The 19,182-nt window shown below is 35.7% G+C and overlaps 2 protein-coding genes across 2 annotated transcripts; both read left to right on the forward strand.

Moving 5' to 3' along the window:
- The first annotated feature begins 10,801 nt into the window (after window positions 1-10,801).
- Window positions 10,802-13,954, forward strand: LOC101306053 (TMV resistance protein N-like). Its single transcript, XM_004301241.1, has 3 exons — window positions 10,802-11,416; window positions 13,094-13,858; window positions 13,948-13,954. The coding sequence occupies exons 1-3, from the start codon at window positions 10,917-10,919 to the stop codon at window positions 13,952-13,954; spliced, it is 1,272 nt and encodes a 423-aa protein (XP_004301289.1). The 5' UTR covers window positions 10,802-10,916.
- An 18-nt stretch (window positions 13,955-13,972) lies between these two features.
- Window positions 13,973-17,510, forward strand: LOC101310126 (putative disease resistance RPP13-like protein 1-like). The gene is made up of 3 exons (XM_004299570.1): window positions 13,973-15,740; window positions 16,373-16,424; window positions 17,177-17,510. Exons 1-2 carry the CDS (start codon window positions 14,025-14,027, stop codon window positions 16,382-16,384), a joined length of 1,728 nt encoding a protein of 575 aa, XP_004299618.1. The 5' UTR covers window positions 13,973-14,024; the 3' UTR covers window positions 16,385-16,424; window positions 17,177-17,510.
- The last annotated feature ends 1,672 nt before the right edge of the window (window positions 17,511-19,182 follow it).

The following is a 19,182-nucleotide window of genomic DNA, read 5'->3' on the forward strand; positions in this document are numbered from 1 at the left end:
AGAGAGAGAGAGGACTGAAAGGAGAGCAAGAATGATAAGGTGTGAACTCACGAATTGAGGTATAATTTGTTTCAGCCCTCAGATCAGTTTCATTTAAATCTAAAGGTCATCGTTCATCTGTCCCTTTCTGTCCCGTAAATACTCTCCCGCAGGTGAGCAAGACTGAACAAATATATATGTTTGATCACAATTCTAATTTATTTTATTTGTTTTTGTTGAATATGAACATCTTATTTGTTTCATATATATGATCATACATATGTTTATATTTGTTATATAATTGTCAAATTTTTTATTCAATATGCGACATTGAGAACCATTGTTCCAATAGTCAAGACTCGAGTCCTTTTACCGAATAGTCTTAGGTCTATGGCTCTATAGACATCACACGAATGTTTTTCTTGTGTTTTTCCTAGGATCCATTGTTCATACCATGAACACTTTGAAACTCTATTTTAAATATGATATCTTATCATTTCTAAATAACATATCAGTTCTAATATGGACCCAGATGTGGCTAGAGATGTGGATATGGTAACAATTTTTCAGGTTTTTGACGCATGTCTTAACATTTAATGGCACTCTACCAAGCCCTCCTAAAGACAATAATTAAAGCTAAAATCAATTAGGATTAATTTTAGTGTACCCTCCTGAGGTTTGGGGTTAACATCGTTTCACTTCTTATATATACTTTTAATTTTGAAAATTTACCCCAAAGTCTCTAATTTTCATAAATCAGACACAATTGTTAAAATTTCGTCTAATTTGGAAGTTAAACGATAGCATGAAATCTTAGAAAAAATGTCATAAAAGGCGATTTATGTTGTTATAAGTCTATTTTAGTCTTTTTAGTGAGTTATGAAGTCAAAATTAACGTTCGAATTAGACAAAATTTCAGCAATTGGACATGATTTATGAAAATTGAAAACTTTAGGGGGTAAGTTTTTAAAATTATTTGTATGGGGAGTGAAATGATGTTAACCCTAAACCTCAAGAGTATAAACTGAAATTAATCCAATCAATTATATATATTGGTCTCTTTGGGATTGATCTGGGCCATTAGATATCACTCTACTCGAAATCAACAATTTGTTTTCTGGAGAATGAAAATTAAACATATCATTGACATGATAAACAATGGTGTTCTTAACACCGATAAATTGTAAGCCTATATTTCGGCACCAATTAAACGTAAGGACGTTTTATTACCATGAACGGTAGTTATTGTTATAAATGATAATTTCATTAATTATCATTCTTATTGTCATAAATGTGTTTATTCTCATTTTTATTATCAAGCTTAATTGCTCTAATAATGGGATTACTACCACTTTTGTTACCATAATGTCATGATATGAAATATTTTTTGGATGATTTCCAATAATTACGTTAAAAGAGTTGATTGCAAAAGTTGGTTGCTCTATCATTTGGGTTGGGTTACATACACAACCATCCCACCAACTATGACTCATTACTTGAGTATAATATGAAATTTGATGTGGTTATGATCATGCATGGTAATACTAATATGAAATATATTCATATGGACAATTGTCCGAAATTCGAGTATATTATTTTGTCAAATAAGTTAGATCTAAGACCTTGTTATTTTGAAGGCCTGGAATATGACTTTTCATGATCCCAAATAATGACAAAATATATATATTTTTCATATCGTTCAAATGATGGACAATGGACATGTTGAATTGCGTATATTTTTTCGCAATTTTCAACTAAAGGGTAACAATCAACTCAAGAGTTACAGAACTTGATAGCTGGCTCCAATTGAGCTTATACTATGTTGTGTATAGTGGTGAAGATAAATTCCACCTAATTAGATAGGTTGTATTAATCAACCATAGTATACTATTATATACATAAACCATGTGTTTCATTTAGCCAAATTTTGGCATGACAAATTTTTGTCAATTTCTATTTATATAAATTAAATTCAGTTTACCTCACTGTGGTTTAGAGGTGAATTTATGTTAGTCCCTAAATTTTCAATTTCATCAGATTACCCTTGAGCTCTTGTTTTTCTGTCTACCGTCTCTTATCACTCATGCTCCGTCCAATTGGGACGTTGAAATTTGATGACGTGTAATGACGTTTTGGGGGTTGAGAAGCTAAATTACCAGAAAAACAAAAGCTTAGGGGTAATCTGATGAAATTGAAAGTTTAGGGACTAACATGAATTCACCTCTGAACCACAATGGGGTAAACTGAATTTAATTCTATTTATATTGTCACTTAGACTCATCTACAATTTTACAATGTTGTAAAATACAAGGGAATATAAGCGCACATGATTTGCAAGTTGTCACTTCTAAATGATACATTCATGATATCTCAGTAATGAGGGGGAGAATAGTCTATTTTAAAATTGGTGTTGAGATATTTATCCACCATGAATTCATCTTTTTACTTTTATGAAGAATTTCAATAAATTAACTGAGAAAGTGGCAAAATCATTACATATTTTTTTACCAAAATTTTTCTTTGGGCTCGCCACCCACCAATCGATAAATAATCTAATATTGGTTTAAGTGCATATCTGCGTATGATTAAAATAATAGTCATGTCACCATTAGGGGGAGAATAGACTAATGTAACGGCGTTGATTTATGTTGTGAAATATATCTACTAAGTCCAATGTGATTACTTCCCTCTAAGGGAAGATTATACAAGCCCAATAATACTCTTTATGCAGCTATACACATATCCACATTCTCAAATAATTTGTCCTCAAGAGACAATGTTCGCCTTAAAAGAGGCATGAGTATTCAATATAAATAAAGCTTATTGTTCCATGTTTGATTTTGTCAACAAATTATATTATTGGCCAAATTGGAATGAGGCAATTCCAATGAAATTGTTCATTGAAAACGCGATGAAATACTTGAACTTTACAATCCCTATATTCCATAGGGGTGACATTTTTAGTGTATTTGAATCACTATGACACAATTTCTCGATCTCTTAGAGACATGGGGTTATCATTCTTCTCCAAACAACAATTTTTCTATAAATACAGTGTTACATATGGCTGGTATGGACGAGAGGCTTATGGCAAATTTTCTTGTTTTATTATGAAGATGGTAAATGCACATTAACGCATGTCCCCAAATTTTATGTGTCATTATAAGCATGTTGTTTAGTCAAATCCTCAAAGGATGGATATTGATGATGCTCACTCATGAAATCAAGTAGTCTGAAGCTCATATACTCATTTTACTATTGTCAAAGTGACTTATTGCCTCAATGAATATTATGCATGGCAAGACTAAGAAATTGAATTCGATTCATAATGTGACAACATATTATAACTTTCGTAAAGTTATTTAGAGCTCATATTGAGCATATATGAAGTTATCAATACAAATTGATACTTATGGCTAAAGTACGCTGCACTTAATTTTAGTGCTCAAGAATATTGTACGAAGGTAAATATGTCAATTGTTATTCTTTTATATCTATATGATTTAACTAATGTCTTTATCAATGATTTGAACATATGAAATTGGTCTTTTACCACGTGAGGTAAGATTTATTCATAAAATTATAGTTTTGTTGGTATTACCGTAATATTTGCAAGATTGAACACTCATGATGAGTTTCCTTTATGCAAAACTCACATAGTCTGGCCGGAACTTTCCTTTCACCTCTTTCTATCTCTATAGATGTACTTGACTACTTGGCTCGTCTTTTGTTGCTTGATAATGAAGAATTTTCCTCTTATTTTTTCCAAGTTAAATTTGAGAAATTTTATTCATAATTTTCTCTAATTCTTCTATGGATTCACAAGTCTCCGCTTGTGCATATAATCTATTTAGTTCTTTCATTCTAAGAATTTTCATAAGTCTTTTAGTATCTTTTTCTTTAAAGGACTCTTCATGAAAAGTCGATCTGGTTCCAGAAGAGCTAACTTCTTCATAGTTAGCGAATGAATGCCTATGAAATTGTAAGCTTATTTTTCTTCCCATGTATTCATAAATCGAAGCATTCGTGATTTGAATTTGTTTAACAGGAGGTGACAAATTCTATTCTCTTGGGATTGTTATTGCGTGTCATTTTATAACATGTTTTTGCTAGGAAACACATTGCAACCAAGTTGCTTCTACTATTCCTAACAAACTTTTCTTAAAATCTGTTATTCTATCGTCTTGTAAGACACATAGAACATAACAGTCTATTCCATCTCTTGCTAAGAGTTTTATTTCTATTTGAATTGCTCCAATATGCATAAAGGAATATTTTTTTCTGGAAAACTTCGCTTACTTCTTTTGGAGTTATTAATCTAGTGTATTTTCACCACATGTGGCTAGAACAGTTAATTCTAGTATCTTGAATATATGAGAATCCATAATGAAAGATCATTTCTTATAGATCTCATTGAATTTAAATGTATGAGCAAATGTTTCTCGCACACTAGATTCGATCCCATTATACTCAAATTCTTGAGCATTTATCAATTGTACTGAAACTGAGTTTTTCTTGCTGGGGATTGTGCTCAGCATCATCACATCTCTCTTTGATTTTGATGTTTTCCATGTAAGTAGCTTTGGTTCACTAAATTTTAGCCCACTTTCTCCCTTTGGTGAGGGTAGAGAAGGTATGATCATTTTACTAGTTACATTTTGAGCTAGTGTTTCTTCATTAATCTTCTCATAACTTTCTCCCTCTTTCATCTTTTCTACAATCTTCTGTAGATTTGAAATTTTGTTATTTAACCCTATCTCCTGAAGATAAGTTGTAATTCTGCTGATGTATTATTCCTTCCACATTTTCAGCAAGTTTTTCTGTAGGAAGATAGAAGCTTACAGCTTTATCATCTTCATGTTTTACTTTTAGATCTACTCTTTGATTCATCCAATCCTGGAAACAAGAGTTTCTAAAAGTTTTTTCAAATTTTCTTGTGTATCTCTTTGTTCGGCTACTTGCTGATATTCTCAGTCCAAATTAACTTCCTTTCAATATCTATAACATATTGCTTTTCTTTGAGGTAATCTAGCTTGATTTGAAGCCTAGCATGAAGAATACTATTCTCTTAAAAATAAAAAAAATAAAAACAAGGACTGTGTCTCAAATTTTATTTATCGATCATCAAAAGAATGTTCTTACATGAAGTATTCTATATTTTTGTTACTTTTGTATTTCTATTTTTCATATACTATGTTTTTTTTGTAAGTTTATATGTTTTGTTTTTATACCTCATGATGATAATTTTTTTAATAATTGATTTTTGTAAAAATATTTTTTCACTTTGTATATGCATGTGACATGTATGATAATATAAATATATAAATGCTTTAATAAGTAGGTTGTAAAACTAGAAAATAAAAATCAATAAGGAAAGTAATAAAATGCATTAATCCATTATTACTGAATTAGTGTTATAAATATTATAATCTATGTGGCTGTCCACGTAATTACTCATTAGTTATGTATCATGATGTAAACCCTATCTCTATATAAGGAGGTTAATGAGAATGAATGAGTAGACTTTTACCTCCTCCCAACTATTCTCTTTGTGTCTTCTCTTCTTCTTTTCTTTATTTTACAACACGTTATCAGCACGACTCTACCTTATTTGAGTTGATAACGATCAAACCCTAGAATCCAATTTTTTTTTTCATTCACCTTTGCCCCATTTTTTTTTAACAACTCGAGGATGATCTTTGATGTTCTTGGTGCAACATTCGTTGTTTTTCTTTTCCAAGATCATGATCTATGAGTCTTAGATTTCGGTGAAACTTTCATTTTGTTTTAGTCCATGTTAGTCGATCTATACTTTGATCCATTAGCACGGTTAGGAAACCCATCTTATTTGCCGATTTCATTGTGTTAATTTTAGTTTGATTTCAATATTGTGAAGTTGTGATCGAGTGGGTGTCTTCGGTTTGTTAGATTGCTTTGATTGGGTTGTTGGTATTGAGGATAACTACATGATTGTTATCTGCCTCTACTTTCAGATCTGGTTTGACCTTCTTTTTTTTGGCTAATCCATATTTTTGTTTTACATTGAATTGCATGTGTTTGTACTCTTGGTTTTGTTTCCGTAAAAAGATTCTACATCAATCTTTTCATATGGCTCTAATCATGTTTTCATGTACGTATGTATCCTATTAATATTTGTCTATTTGATCAACTTGGTTTCAATATGTTATTTGACGATGTAGTCCAGCTTTATGAATTGAGAATCAACTCAGGTAACTCATGTTACCTTACATCTAGACCTGAAGTCTATTGATCAAAATGTGAAGGGGCTGAAGTTCCTTGATAGCAATATACTCAAAGTTGTGACATGATCAAAGTTTCTTGATCAATTATTATAGGGCCTGAAGTTCCTCAAGAGATAATCGAAATTACTAAATGAAGCTTCTCATGACTAATATATTAATGAGTGAGGACCAGAAGTTCCCCTCTGAGTTACAATGATCGAAATTGCATGTTATCATCCCTAATTTCATGAGGGTTTGAAGTTTCTCAACTTACTTAATATTATGCGTAATAAGAGGAGTTTGAAAATAAGATGATCATATTTGATGAAGTTAACCAGACCAGAAGTTCTGTGCATTTTCTTCATTCATGGTTCATTCATGGAACCAGAAGTTTCCAATGTCAAATTTATTTAATTTCGCTCTTTACTAGTTTTTTTTATTTTGTTATGCAATTTCATTATTGTACTTATTGTTTAAATTTTATTGTTATTCATATGGGCCAGCAGTCTTATATCTCGAATGTATGAAGTTTCACTTGGGTTGCTCGAGCCTGAAGTTTCGAGCACTTGAATTATTTGAACCCAAAGTTTGACATACGAAATCTGAGAACCTATCATTCTAACATTATAAATTCGAACCTGAAGCTTCGATTTCACATATAATTGATGGCTTCAGAAGAGCACATATAGTGTTAAATTTATCCAATAACTTGTGGCATATAATTATATCATGAACCAGAAGTTCATTGAACCAAATACATTATTTGGCATGGCAAGTTTATTTGGCATGACAAGTTATGTCATATTTTACTTATAGTGTTGCCTGGATCAATAATAAGTTTTGATGACCACTAGCCCTACTCATAGCCGATTGTTTATTGACACTTTAATGAGACAATCCTCCCGTCATGAGGGGGAGAGAGATTGTTCCTGAAGAACGATGTAGAGTGGTGTGAGTTGTTAATTTATCCACTTTCTCATTTTGATTTTGAGAAATGTCTCAGTCAGTGATTGATAAAAGATCTTGACAAATGTATATGCTAAAAGCATAGACGTCAATTTAGATTTAAGTCTATGAGATCATCCATATTAACTCAAATACTCTATACCCCATTTGATTTGTGGGATGCACATGTATCCAATTGACATGGTTCTCCTGAAGAGAATGTCATGATACAATGGTAGCGTTCCTAATACGGCTACACATACAAAGGTTGTAGGTACGCCATTAGAGAATGATATATGGGTTGATATTAATGAATATAATATTTTTGACCTCATATTTGGTTTAGGTTCGCCACCAGCCAATGAACATCTCACTTGAAATGAAGTGATAGAGTTTTAAACGCATATTTGCGGATAGTCATAATATGACAGTCTTCCCGCCGTTAGGGGGAGAATAAGACTATTGTCATTTGAATAACGGCGTGAATTTAAGTGGAATGTATCCACCAGGTCTAAAGTTTTAAGCTCCTGAAAAATGAAGATTATACATGTCCTCTAATGGTCTATGTGATATTACAAGTAAAAGATCCACATTCGCTAAATAATATTTGTCCTAGAAGTGACAATATTTGCCCCAGAAGTGGCATGGGTACCCAATATCAAAAATGCATGCATATAAGAATGTGTGGGATCTATGAATGATGATCATCTATGACAATTTACAAATTGTAGCTACCAAAGACCATTAAGAACTGTATTAATCGATGCTATGCCACGTTTCATTATGCATGTCGACAAAGCATATTATTGGCCAAATTGGAAAGAGGCAATTCTAATGAAATTAAATATTTGAAACGTGATGAGATACTTTGACCTTTAACCCTACATATACAAAATGGTATTTACCACAGTGAAAGTAAATCACTATGATTTAATGTCTATAAAAGACATGGGATTATGAATCTGCCTTTATACGAATGATATTTTTCTATAAGTACAGTGTTACATGTAACTGTTACATGGACGAGAGACTTATGTCATGTTGTCATCGTATATTACGAGGGTCTTTAAAGACACATTGATATATCAAATTCCTAGAAGTGAAGTGTCATTACAAGCGAATCGCTTGTCAAATCCTCAAAGGATTCAAGTACATGAATGATTCTAATGTAATTCGATCCATGAATACTTGAGAGAGCCTGAAGCTACTTTATGGAATCAAATAGTCTAAAGTTAGCTCATATATACTCATTCCGTTATAGTTAACGTGATCGAAATTGCCTCAATGAGTACTATGATCGGACTACACAATCGAATTCGAATTATGATCATTATGTTGCTACATATTCTAACTCTTGGGAAGTTATGAATTACTCAGAGCTCTTGAAAAACTTATATGAGACGTATCACTACACAAAGATATTAATGTATATGGCTAGATACGCCATGAGTTTTTTCAATGTTTTAATGTCAATATTCTTATGTTGTTTAGCTATTGCTTAGTGTATGAATTTGATCATATAACTAAATGAGGTAAGACGTATTGGAAATCGTCTAGCTCTGTTGGTATTGTTTTAACTTTGCAGATTTGAAATTTTATGATGAGCCCCTATATGCAAAGCACGCATGGTCTCAATTTAGTGATGAACAATTAAACCGTTATTTACGGCGCATGAAGCTTGCAACGGTCAGGGGGAGATTCTCATCAGGAGGAGCATCTAGAAGTATGCTACTTAAAGACATATGCGCGTTGCACTCATTTTCTCCTTCGACCAGGGTTATTTTTCTCCCACTGGGTTTTTCTTACCTGGCAAGGTTTTTAACGAGACAACATTAAGCGCGTCTAATTTCATCATTCATTGGTGGACATCCAAGGGGGAGTGTTATAAATATTATAATCTATGTGGCTGTCCACGTAATTACTCATTAGTTATGTATCATGATGTAAACCCTACCTCTATATAAGGAGGCTAATGAGAATGAATGAGTAGACTTTTACCTCCTCCCAACTATTCTCTTTGTGTCTTCTCTTCTTCTTTTCTTTATTTTACAACAATTAGAAAGTTTAGAGAGAATAAATATAATATTACTTTTTGTTTAATTAGTGTCCTTAATAGTCATTGTGTAAGAGGATCAATATGTCATTTAATAATTCATAATAAAGTGAGGTCAAGTGAGCAAATTTGGAGGTCCTAATAGCCGCACTCCTTGTTTTTTTTAACTTTAAACCAAAAAAATTTGGAGGTATCCTTGTTAATATCATAATAAGACTTCAAGTATCACATTGATACGTTTTAAAGTTTGGGTACCAACTTGGCCTTGGCAGTTGGCAACATAATTTAAGGACTTTTGCTGAATTTTCTTTCTTTTCTTTTTGGCTAGAATATTCTATAGACTTGATGGAACCTAAGAGAAAACTAATGAAACAATATGTAAAGATAATGTTAAAAATAACCCAACCCCTGTTTTTTGTAAGACCCGCATTACGCAGGGGTAAGGAAGGAGATCAAATTGGATAAAAATGTATTAAGGTTGTTGGGTTCTCTCTTTCCCTCTTGTATTTGTTAAATGGGAAAAATTGTATTTAAATGTTTTTCAAAAATTAGTGAGGGTGTGTATCTAGTATATAGAGTTTATCTTTATTTATCGAGGTTTTACCGTAAAGCGTTTTGAGGATGTGCCTTTGTAGTAGAGAAGTAGAGTGTAGAGATGTGAGTTCTGGAATGTACAAATGCTCCATGTACTCTCTTGGTCGGCAAGACGTGTCAAGCTGTGATAGGCTTATTGCTGATCTCTCCGTCAGCGTCCGTTTGAGTTCCCGAGCGCTTGATCCACACATGATGGGTGGTTTTTTCATCCGCAAAGCAGTTGAATTCTGTGGGTAAGTTTAGTAATGAGACTTGTTTCTTTCGAGTCTTCACTTATCAACCTCACATCCCGATCTTATCAACCCCTCCCAATCCCAAAACTAGTCTAACCTCATCTCAATCCCAAAACAAAACTCAATTCTTGATCTGCCAAGAATGATCCTCAGGTGCAGCACAATAGGTTTTCTCTCTTTTTCTTCTCTTCCCCTCAACAATTTCATAGCTAACGAAGCACTCTCTATTGGGTTCCGATATGCGGAGATTGACAGAGGGTTTGGGAACGAATTCGATGGCCCGATCTACCAAAGGCGGCTGTTTTTATAATAAACTGATAGGTTTCTGATACCGATCTAAATGCGTCGCCGCCGCTCAGCCCGGATCAAACACCACAAAGCGACCAAGATGAGAGGACTTTTAAAGGAAAACACGCTGTGTGATGAAGAACAATAATTCTTTTCTTTTTTTTTAGAATGAAGAAGAATAATTCGAGGATAACAACTCTGCTGAATTAAAACCCTCTTTAAACAAAAACAAAAAAAGTTTGTAAGTTAAAAACCACGCTCGACGCGCTCACGGAGCGCGTGCTTCCAACCTACAGTAAAAAGACTAAATTACTTCCGTGAACCGACCACAATTGTATATCAAGCATTTAAGAAAAAAAAAAAAAAAAAAAAAAAAAAAAGGTGATGTCTTCCAGTTAGGTAAGAAGGTGCGGTGTGGACGTGTGATTACAAATTTAGCCCAGTTCTTTGAAAGGCATCTTATTGTGGGGACGTCTGGAAATTGTCTTTGGAAAAAAATCGACCTTCAAGTTGACCTTGCCTTCCTTCTTCCGAGACCAACTAGGCTTTTGGTGGTCTCAGATCCGATCCAGTCCAGAAACCATGGCCACCAGCAGCAGAAGCGGTGTACCATTTCCTTCGTCCTCGGAACCACCATGGAAGTACGATGTCTTCTTGAGCTTTAGAGGTTCAGATACACGCCGCAACTTCACAGATCATCTCTACATGGCATTGGAACAAGCTGGAGTCCGCGTCTTTCGTGATGATGAGGAACTAATGAGAGGGGAATCAACGGCAGTTGCTCTGCTGACAGCAATAGTAGAGTCGAAGATCTCTATCGTCGTCTTCTCCAAAAATTATGCAAGTTCCAGTTGGTGTCTGGACGAGCTGGTAAAGATCTTGGAGTGTAAATCAATGTATGGACAAATGGTGACTCCAGTATTCTATGACGTTAAACCTTCAGATGTGAAATTCCAGAGGGATAGTTTTGCATACGCATTTGACAAACATGAAAAGCGCTACGATATGGATAAGGTGCTGATGTGGAGAGATGCTCTAACTTCTGTTGCAAATATAACGGGCTGGGATGTTTCAAACTACGGGTAATTACTTATTTCTTAGACATGAATGATCGATTAACCAATTTCTCGCTTTCAAACACAGATTACATTTGTGTATTTGCTTTAAGTGTTACAATATACCACTTGAAGTCTTGAACAACTAATGTATTACTAGATATAGCAACTGATCTAAGTAAGCTGCGGGACTACAATGAATTCAACAAACTTAACCCAAACCTCTGTTAATCCATACCGAACCATAGAGTATCCAAGTCAATCTAAGTATCATATGTGTGAATCAACAAACATAAGTAACTGATTTCCATACAACGTTTCTATTTCTGTATAAAATTCATAACTTGACAAAACCACCTCAGATAATGATGCATCAAGCTTATATAGAATTTATACTTTTCAGTAAAACTAGATAAACAACCTCCACTGATCATAGCAAGACTTGCACTGTACTCAAGCATCCATCATAGGTAAAATGCCTACTAACCATCATGCTTATAGAAAGCTACTATGTTAAGAGATTTAGCGAAAATGTTTCCTGATTGAGCTAAGCTCCTGATTCTAGCTATTTTTAGCTCTTAATTTGTGCTTAGCGCTCTCTTTGTCGCTTCAATATTGCAAGTCTATGTGCTCAGAGTTGGTGATTTTTTGTTATATCTGGTGAAGTATATACTCTGCTCAGTTGTCATAGTAAAACTTCCAAGTGTCTAGAATACTGAAAGAGTGGTATCCGTTCTCAAAAAGAAAAAAAAGAGTGGTATCCACCAGTTTCGTCTGCATAAGGAAATTCTTCAACCAGTCTATTTGACATGTTGCTTCATAAATAGCAATATGCTCGGCCATCATGGTAGAAGTTGCAGTTTGTATCTATTTGGTACTTTTCCAAGCTATATCTCCTCAGGTAGCCTACGTACATAGCCAAATGTTGATTTACTGGAGTCTGGATAGTTTCTACTGAACTCTGCGACTGAGTAACCTTCAGTTTCAAGCTCTTTCACTCTCCTATACACCATCATGTGATCCGTGGTCTTCTGCAATTACCTTTATACTTTCGCTGTCCAATGCTCATACCTTGGATTTGATTGAAATCTAGCTAACATAATCACTGCCTTGAACCAAAAAAAAAAAAAAAAAGCTAACATAATCACTGCATATGGGAGGATCAGGTGTAGTAAACACTTGAGCATACATTAAACTTCCTATAAAGTGTACAATTGGGCTTCTGTTTCATGTCTTCCTCCTCTATTTCATTTCAGGCACATTGATTTGTAATCATGTCATTTCCTTGAGACACTTCTGCATCTATTCAACAGTTATAAAATATATATCCGCTGAGAAAGACCTAGCAAACCCTTTCATCTATCTTCCTTGATCTTTATCCTCATAATGTAGGAATCCTAACTTGAGTCTTTCACTGTTTGTCATGGGTGGGTAACCATAAATTCTTGATGATTAGGTGACTAGAGAACATCTCTGTTTCAGGTCTGCAACTTTTGTGTTTATGTACGAGTCTTTATTTTAGACACTTGATGAACTTTAGATACTAATATTTTGTTCTTGGATTTTCGATTATAAATTTAGGTTGAATTTTATATTGTCTTGGCAATGGCTAGATTTAAGTGTACTTGTATTAAATTACTAATACAACTTAATCATGTAGAGCCATTATTCATCTTACTTTTCCATATTAATTTCAACTGCCAGGTTTGAATCAGAAGTCATCAGGAACATTGTAGTGACAATTACTGAACTGTTGGAGAACCCAGAAGTGGATGTTGAAGACTTGCCGGAAATGGATGATGGACAGTTGGTGGACCCAGAAGTGACTGTAGCCAAGTTTCATGTTGGAATTCAGTCTCGGGTGGAAGATTTGGCTAGTCATCTAGATGTTGGGTCAGATGAGGTACAAATAGTTGGAATTTTCGGGGTGCAGGGAATTGGCAAAACGACGGTTGCCAAAGCTATGTATGAACGATATCGTAATAGCTTTGACAGTGCATGTTTCCTTGTCAATGTGAGGGACACTATAAAAGAACCGAATGGTCTGATTAGTTTGCAGGAACAACTTCATGATCTCTTGGAAACAAAGATAGACGTAGGAGTTGTTTCTGCAGGGTTTCAACGGATCAAAAGAGAAAGAAGGGTACTACTCATAATCGATGACATAGATGATAAAAAGCAACTAGAACAATTGGCCATTGAACGTGCTAGGTTTGGTTCTGGAAGTAGAATTGTCATAATAGCAAGAGAGGAAGCTCTGCTGAAGCAACTTAAAGTTGATACAACATATTCACCACGACCAATGAACAAAGAGGAAGCGATTGAGCTCTTTAGTTGGCATGCCTTTGGGAAGTGTTCTCCTAATGAAAAATATTCTGAACACTCAAAAACTGTTGTTGCTTTTTTGGGGGGTTTGCCACTACTTCTTACAGTCATAGGTCATGATCTTTATGGAAAAGGCATGAAAAGGTGGCAACTGTTGATGAAATGTATTGCAAACGAGGAAGCTAGAATTTTGAAAGACCTATTTGTGTATTGTTATTCTCTCTTTCCAACAGGTTATGAATTCAGGAAAGATGAGTTGGTTCAGTTGTGGATAGCTGAAGGCTTTATAGTGGACAAGTATGCAGAGAAGATGGAGGATACTGGCATTTCGTATTTCAATTACTTCGAGAATAAAGGTTATTTTTTGCCCTCAAGATGTAATTTTGGAGTGGATTTTGATTCGGTCTCCTCGGTGACTTGCAATTCCAACAACCTGTACAAGATAAATACTGAAAAGGCTGATGTTTCAAAAAAAAAAACTTCTCGGGATCATTATTCCAGAGCAGTGGATCCGGTTTCTATCTCACGACACACAGTTTCTCAGGCTGAGGATGGATTAAAATTGGTGGATGAGCCTTCTATTGCAGAAAACAAAATTTCTATGGTTGATAGTTATTTTGGAGCCCTGGAAGTGGTTTCTGTTTCAGAAAACACACTTTCCCGGGCTAATGATTTGAGAGCCAGGGAAATGGTTTCAGGGTACACAGCTTCTGAGCTTGATTATTTTAGAGCTGCAGATGCAAATCTGTATGGAACCTCTGCAACTACAACACGACATTTGTCTTTGACGTTTAAAGACATCGATGATATGAGTTTTGAAAAACTGAAGGAACTGAAGGAACTGCGCACACTGCTTTTTCTCTCGGATAGTGGATCTTCCATTACGCATGTTCCTCGTAATTTCTTCTGGAGCTTAAAGTTCTTGAGAACGTTGAAGTTGCGTGGAACACTCATATCTGAACTGCCAAGCTCCATTCGGAATGTCAAAGAATTACGATATCTTGATGTCTCTTACACACCCATTACACAGTTGCCTGAATCAATAACTTACCTTCATAATTTACAAACCTTAAAACTTAGAGGTTGTGTACAATTTTATCAGTTACCTAAGGAACTGGAGCAGCTAACCAAGCTGCGCCATATTGAACTTGATATCATGAGGCAACTGGATTCCTTGCCTGCAAACTTGGGAAAGTTGACTCACCTGCAGACACTGTCAGCATTTCTTGTTGATAAAGATGATGGGTGCTGTATCGGACAGTTGAAGAATTTGAATGACCTCAAAGGAGCACTCTGCATTTCAAGGCTTGAAAACGTGATGAAAGTGGAAGAGGCCGAGGAAGCTTCTTTGGTTCAGAAGAAATGTCTCGAAACGTTGGAGCTCCGGTGGAGTCATCTGTTATCTACTAATAAAGAGAAGCAAGAAGAAATCCTTGAATGGCTGGAACCCCATTATGGCCTTAAAGAGTTACAAATACACCACTATGGTGGGTCAAAACTTCCAACTTGGATTAGTAATCCATCTTTTGCTGACCTTGTTGCTGTTACCCTCTATAGATGCAACAATTGTGTACTTCTCCCTTCCATGGGAAATTTACCAGCACTAAAAGTGCTTTCCATTATGGAGATGAATGAGGTGACAGAAATCAATCATCAATTTTTCAGAAATGGCCTAGCTGATGATCAAGCTTTCTCTGCATTTCCAAAACTTGAGACACTAGAAATTGACATCATGGTCAATCTGAAAGATTGGCAGGAGGTTCAGAAAGGTGACTTGCCATCTCTACTTAAGCTCACAGTGGTCTCTTGTCCAGAACTTGTAACACTTCCATCACTTTCAAGCCTAAATTTACTCAAGCATTTGGAATTTAGGAGTTGTCCAAAGCTTCAGCCCAGTGATCAACTACCAGATTCCCTTGAAGCATTGATGATTGTAGATTGCCCTCGAATCAAAGAATGGTTCCATGAGGGGGATGGTGCAGAATGGAGCAAGAAGCATCGCACCATATGGCTTGATGAGGAAGAGGCAAGTATAAATGAAACTCTAGTACATTCTAATCTTTTTCGGTTCACATGAATAAAATGATTGAAAATAAAAAAGGTTATGCTTCGTGCTCTGATTGATGAAGAAAACAGGAGTAATTTCTTTTATATATAATAGTGTTCCAGAGATGTCTATGCAAGATTAGTTTGTGCAACTCTGACGATATAAATTGTTAGATTGTTTAAACATCTCTACTCTGCTTTAATTTGATTTTTTTGGAATAGCATCTCTAGATGTCTTACCTTTCTTTCATCATCTCTGACTTGTGAGCTACAGAAAATGAGAAGCCCTATCACATGCATTTAGTTCTGCTCTTTTGCTTTCACTTCTTTGGAATACGAAAGAATATGATGAAATAACGTCATGAGTTTTCCTATGTCTACTCCTTGGCTCCTTGCTGAAAACTTGGAACGGTTAGCTTATTTTCATTGATAAAGAACATCAGAATAATTGGATTGGCTTTTTCAATAATCAGAAGTTAGAACTGTTGGAGAAATAATATGTTTTTCAATAACAATGTGGAGTGATACCAAAACAGGAGACCAAGTACAGTCTGTTCCCAAAGTATCACAATACAAAATGCTAACTCTTTCGTTGGTGTGAATTTGTTGTAGATAAAGTTGTAAAAAGAAGGGTGAAAGTGGGCACAAAAGTTTGGTAGAGAAGGTAATGTCTCTCTCTTCATTCTTCTTACAATAGGTCGTTAGTTTTTTTTTTTCCAATTATTACATACTTTCTTATGACATGAGACGTTGTTTTTAAAGATAATAAGTATTGATCTAAACACACTACTTGCTGTCATTAGAGATAGCAATTATGCTCTCTACCAAATTACAATCAATACAATGTAGTTAAGAAACAAATTAATAACTGTTTACACTTTACATTAAATCGATTGGAATCATTGGATGAGTGTGAACAAATTAGGTTGTATTTCAAGGATTGAATTGAATAGAGAATAGACAAATATCACCAAAATTGTCTGGCAACAGCATCGGCTGTTGGCTGCCATATGCATGCGTATTAGTTAGATGTTTTGTGAAATTTATTTTAGTGGATTTTTTATTTATTTTACCAGCTGGAACGCTTCTGCTGATTTGAAAATGAGCAATGGTTATTGTATACTGCATTTCTTGATTTCTTGCTTATCAATTTTTGCCTCAAAATATCAAATCATACATTCTTTCACGATAAAAGCAACTACCTGAGAATGAATTGAGTTGAATCACATGCATGTTGGTCAATTAGCAGCGCCAGATTGAGGTTGAAAATAATTTGATTTGCATTATGAGGCTCTCTTTACCAATTCATACAATTGATGTATATCATTTTGGAATTTGACTGGTGCACTGGATTTGATCAAACGATGATATTAACCATCTTGTTTTTTTCTTGGCTTCTTTATAAATTTTTGATAGGTTCATGAAGAACTTACTCAAGATCCACTTGACAACATAAGCATTCCTTGACGATACAGGCAATTTAGCTGAGGTTTGCTGCAATAAAGAACAAATTTGGTAGAAGAAACTCCGGAGACTGTTTGATTTTATGTTATACTTGTTTGATGTCATTAGGACAGTACCGATATGTATAATTTGCACCAATCAAAAGAGTATAATGGGAAGACATGGGAGCCATTATTGTTTACAACAACAACAAAACAAATAGTCCCAAACTGACAATCTCCCAATGCAACATATCACAAGTTTTCTCTAGTTCTAACTTTGGTGCCAATATAAGCAGTTTTATGTTTTTTTGTCGTGAAGCAAACGGTGTTGCCTATAGATTGGCACACCTTGCTAGTTATTCATATTTTGAATTTTTGATGATTATTGGCTAGAGGAGACACCTGTTATTATTTAAAATGATGCACTCTATGAGGATGTTTGTACTGTTACTAGAGGTGTAGGTAATATGTCCTTTTCTGTATGATCTTAATTAATAATAAACCGGGTGTGTGGGGCTGAGCCTCCCAGGGTAGGTTGGGTTCCAAACCATGTTTCAAAAAAAAATATTAGCAGTTTTATGTTTCTTTTTTTTTTTTTTTGAGTAAATAAGGAAAACACCTCATAACTTTGAATTAGAATAAACAAAAGAGAGCGCTGCTAGGGTTTTGCTTCCCTAGGGTTTCATTCTTCTTAGCCGCTCAGCGCCCATTCCCCGTTTGCTCACCATGACTGACAAGGTTTCAACCCAATTTGCCATCGCTCTCACCATTCATGAGGGCAGTCCAGCCACTCCCGACGTGATTCCACGACCTCCGGCTGCCTTGGCTCCCATTTTTGCCATTGGTAGGCTACTGTCAATGAAGAAGCGTCTTCCAGAACCGAAGGTGGTGATCGGCACACTGACCTTCGTCTAGGATCTCCATAACCGACTCTAGGTACGTTCGGTGGGTGATCATTATTTGCTCAAGTTCTCTCACCCTAAAGATCGTCGCCATCTGATCCAAGGAGGTCCATGGTTCTTTGGATGTTCCAACTTCATGCTCTTAGAGTATGATGGTCTCTCTGAGGTGACCACTGTTCCAATCTCTTCTATGCCGGTGTGGGTTGAGATCCTTGGACTCCCACCACGTTTGTTCACGGAAGAGGCTGCAGGGAAGGTTGGCGACCTCCTAGGGCAGGTGTTGTTTCTGGATAAGATTGGATTGCGGCGTGAAATTCGAGCCAAGGTCCGGCTCATCCATGATATATCAGATCCGGTGAGGGAGGAATTCCCTCTGATGCCCTTTAAGTTTGATTTGGGTGATCGGAAGGCGACGGTTATGCTTTCTTTCAAGTATGAAAGGGTGGTAGGGTTTTGCCGAGTTTGTGGCCTATTGGAGCATCTCTCTCAGGGGTGTGGCGGTCCACCGGATGCATTGAAGGTTCAGCAGGTTAATTTGGTGCTAGCGGCAGAGGTGGAGAAGGATATCCTAGGGTTTGGACGATTTCCTGTCACCAAAAGCCCTAACCCTAGCTTTTGGCAGGGTTGAATAGGGTTCGCTCGAATCCTTCCCCTGCTTCGGTGAATCCCTTCTCAAGTGGAGCTCTCTTGGCTTCGAGTTCGAGCTCTTTCAAGTGGAGCTCTCTCTCGGTTTTTCCAGTCGTCGGATTCTGGTCACCAGTAACTCAGTTACCGACTCCCAATAACTTGGTTACTGACCCCCAATAATCAGTTACTGACCCCCAATAACTGAGTTACCGACCCCTAATAACCGAGTTACTGATTCCTTAAAAAGTTACTGACCCACCCAGACCACTTACCGACCGTCACCGATCCTCTTCTCGACGACAACCGAAGACGAATCTCCGGCCTTGATGATCTGGTGGAGGAGACATGGTTGAAGAAGAAGAAGAAGAAGAGAGAGAGAGAGAGAGAGAGAGAGAGAGAGAGAGAGAGAGAGAGAGAGAGAGAGAGAGAGAGAGAGAGAGAGAGAGAG

This window comes from Fragaria vesca, linkage group LG5 (genome assembly GCF_000184155.1).
Source record: "Fragaria vesca subsp. vesca linkage group LG5, FraVesHawaii_1.0, whole genome shotgun sequence".
In the NCBI taxonomy this organism is placed as follows: Eukaryota; Viridiplantae; Streptophyta; class Magnoliopsida; order Rosales; family Rosaceae; genus Fragaria; species Fragaria vesca.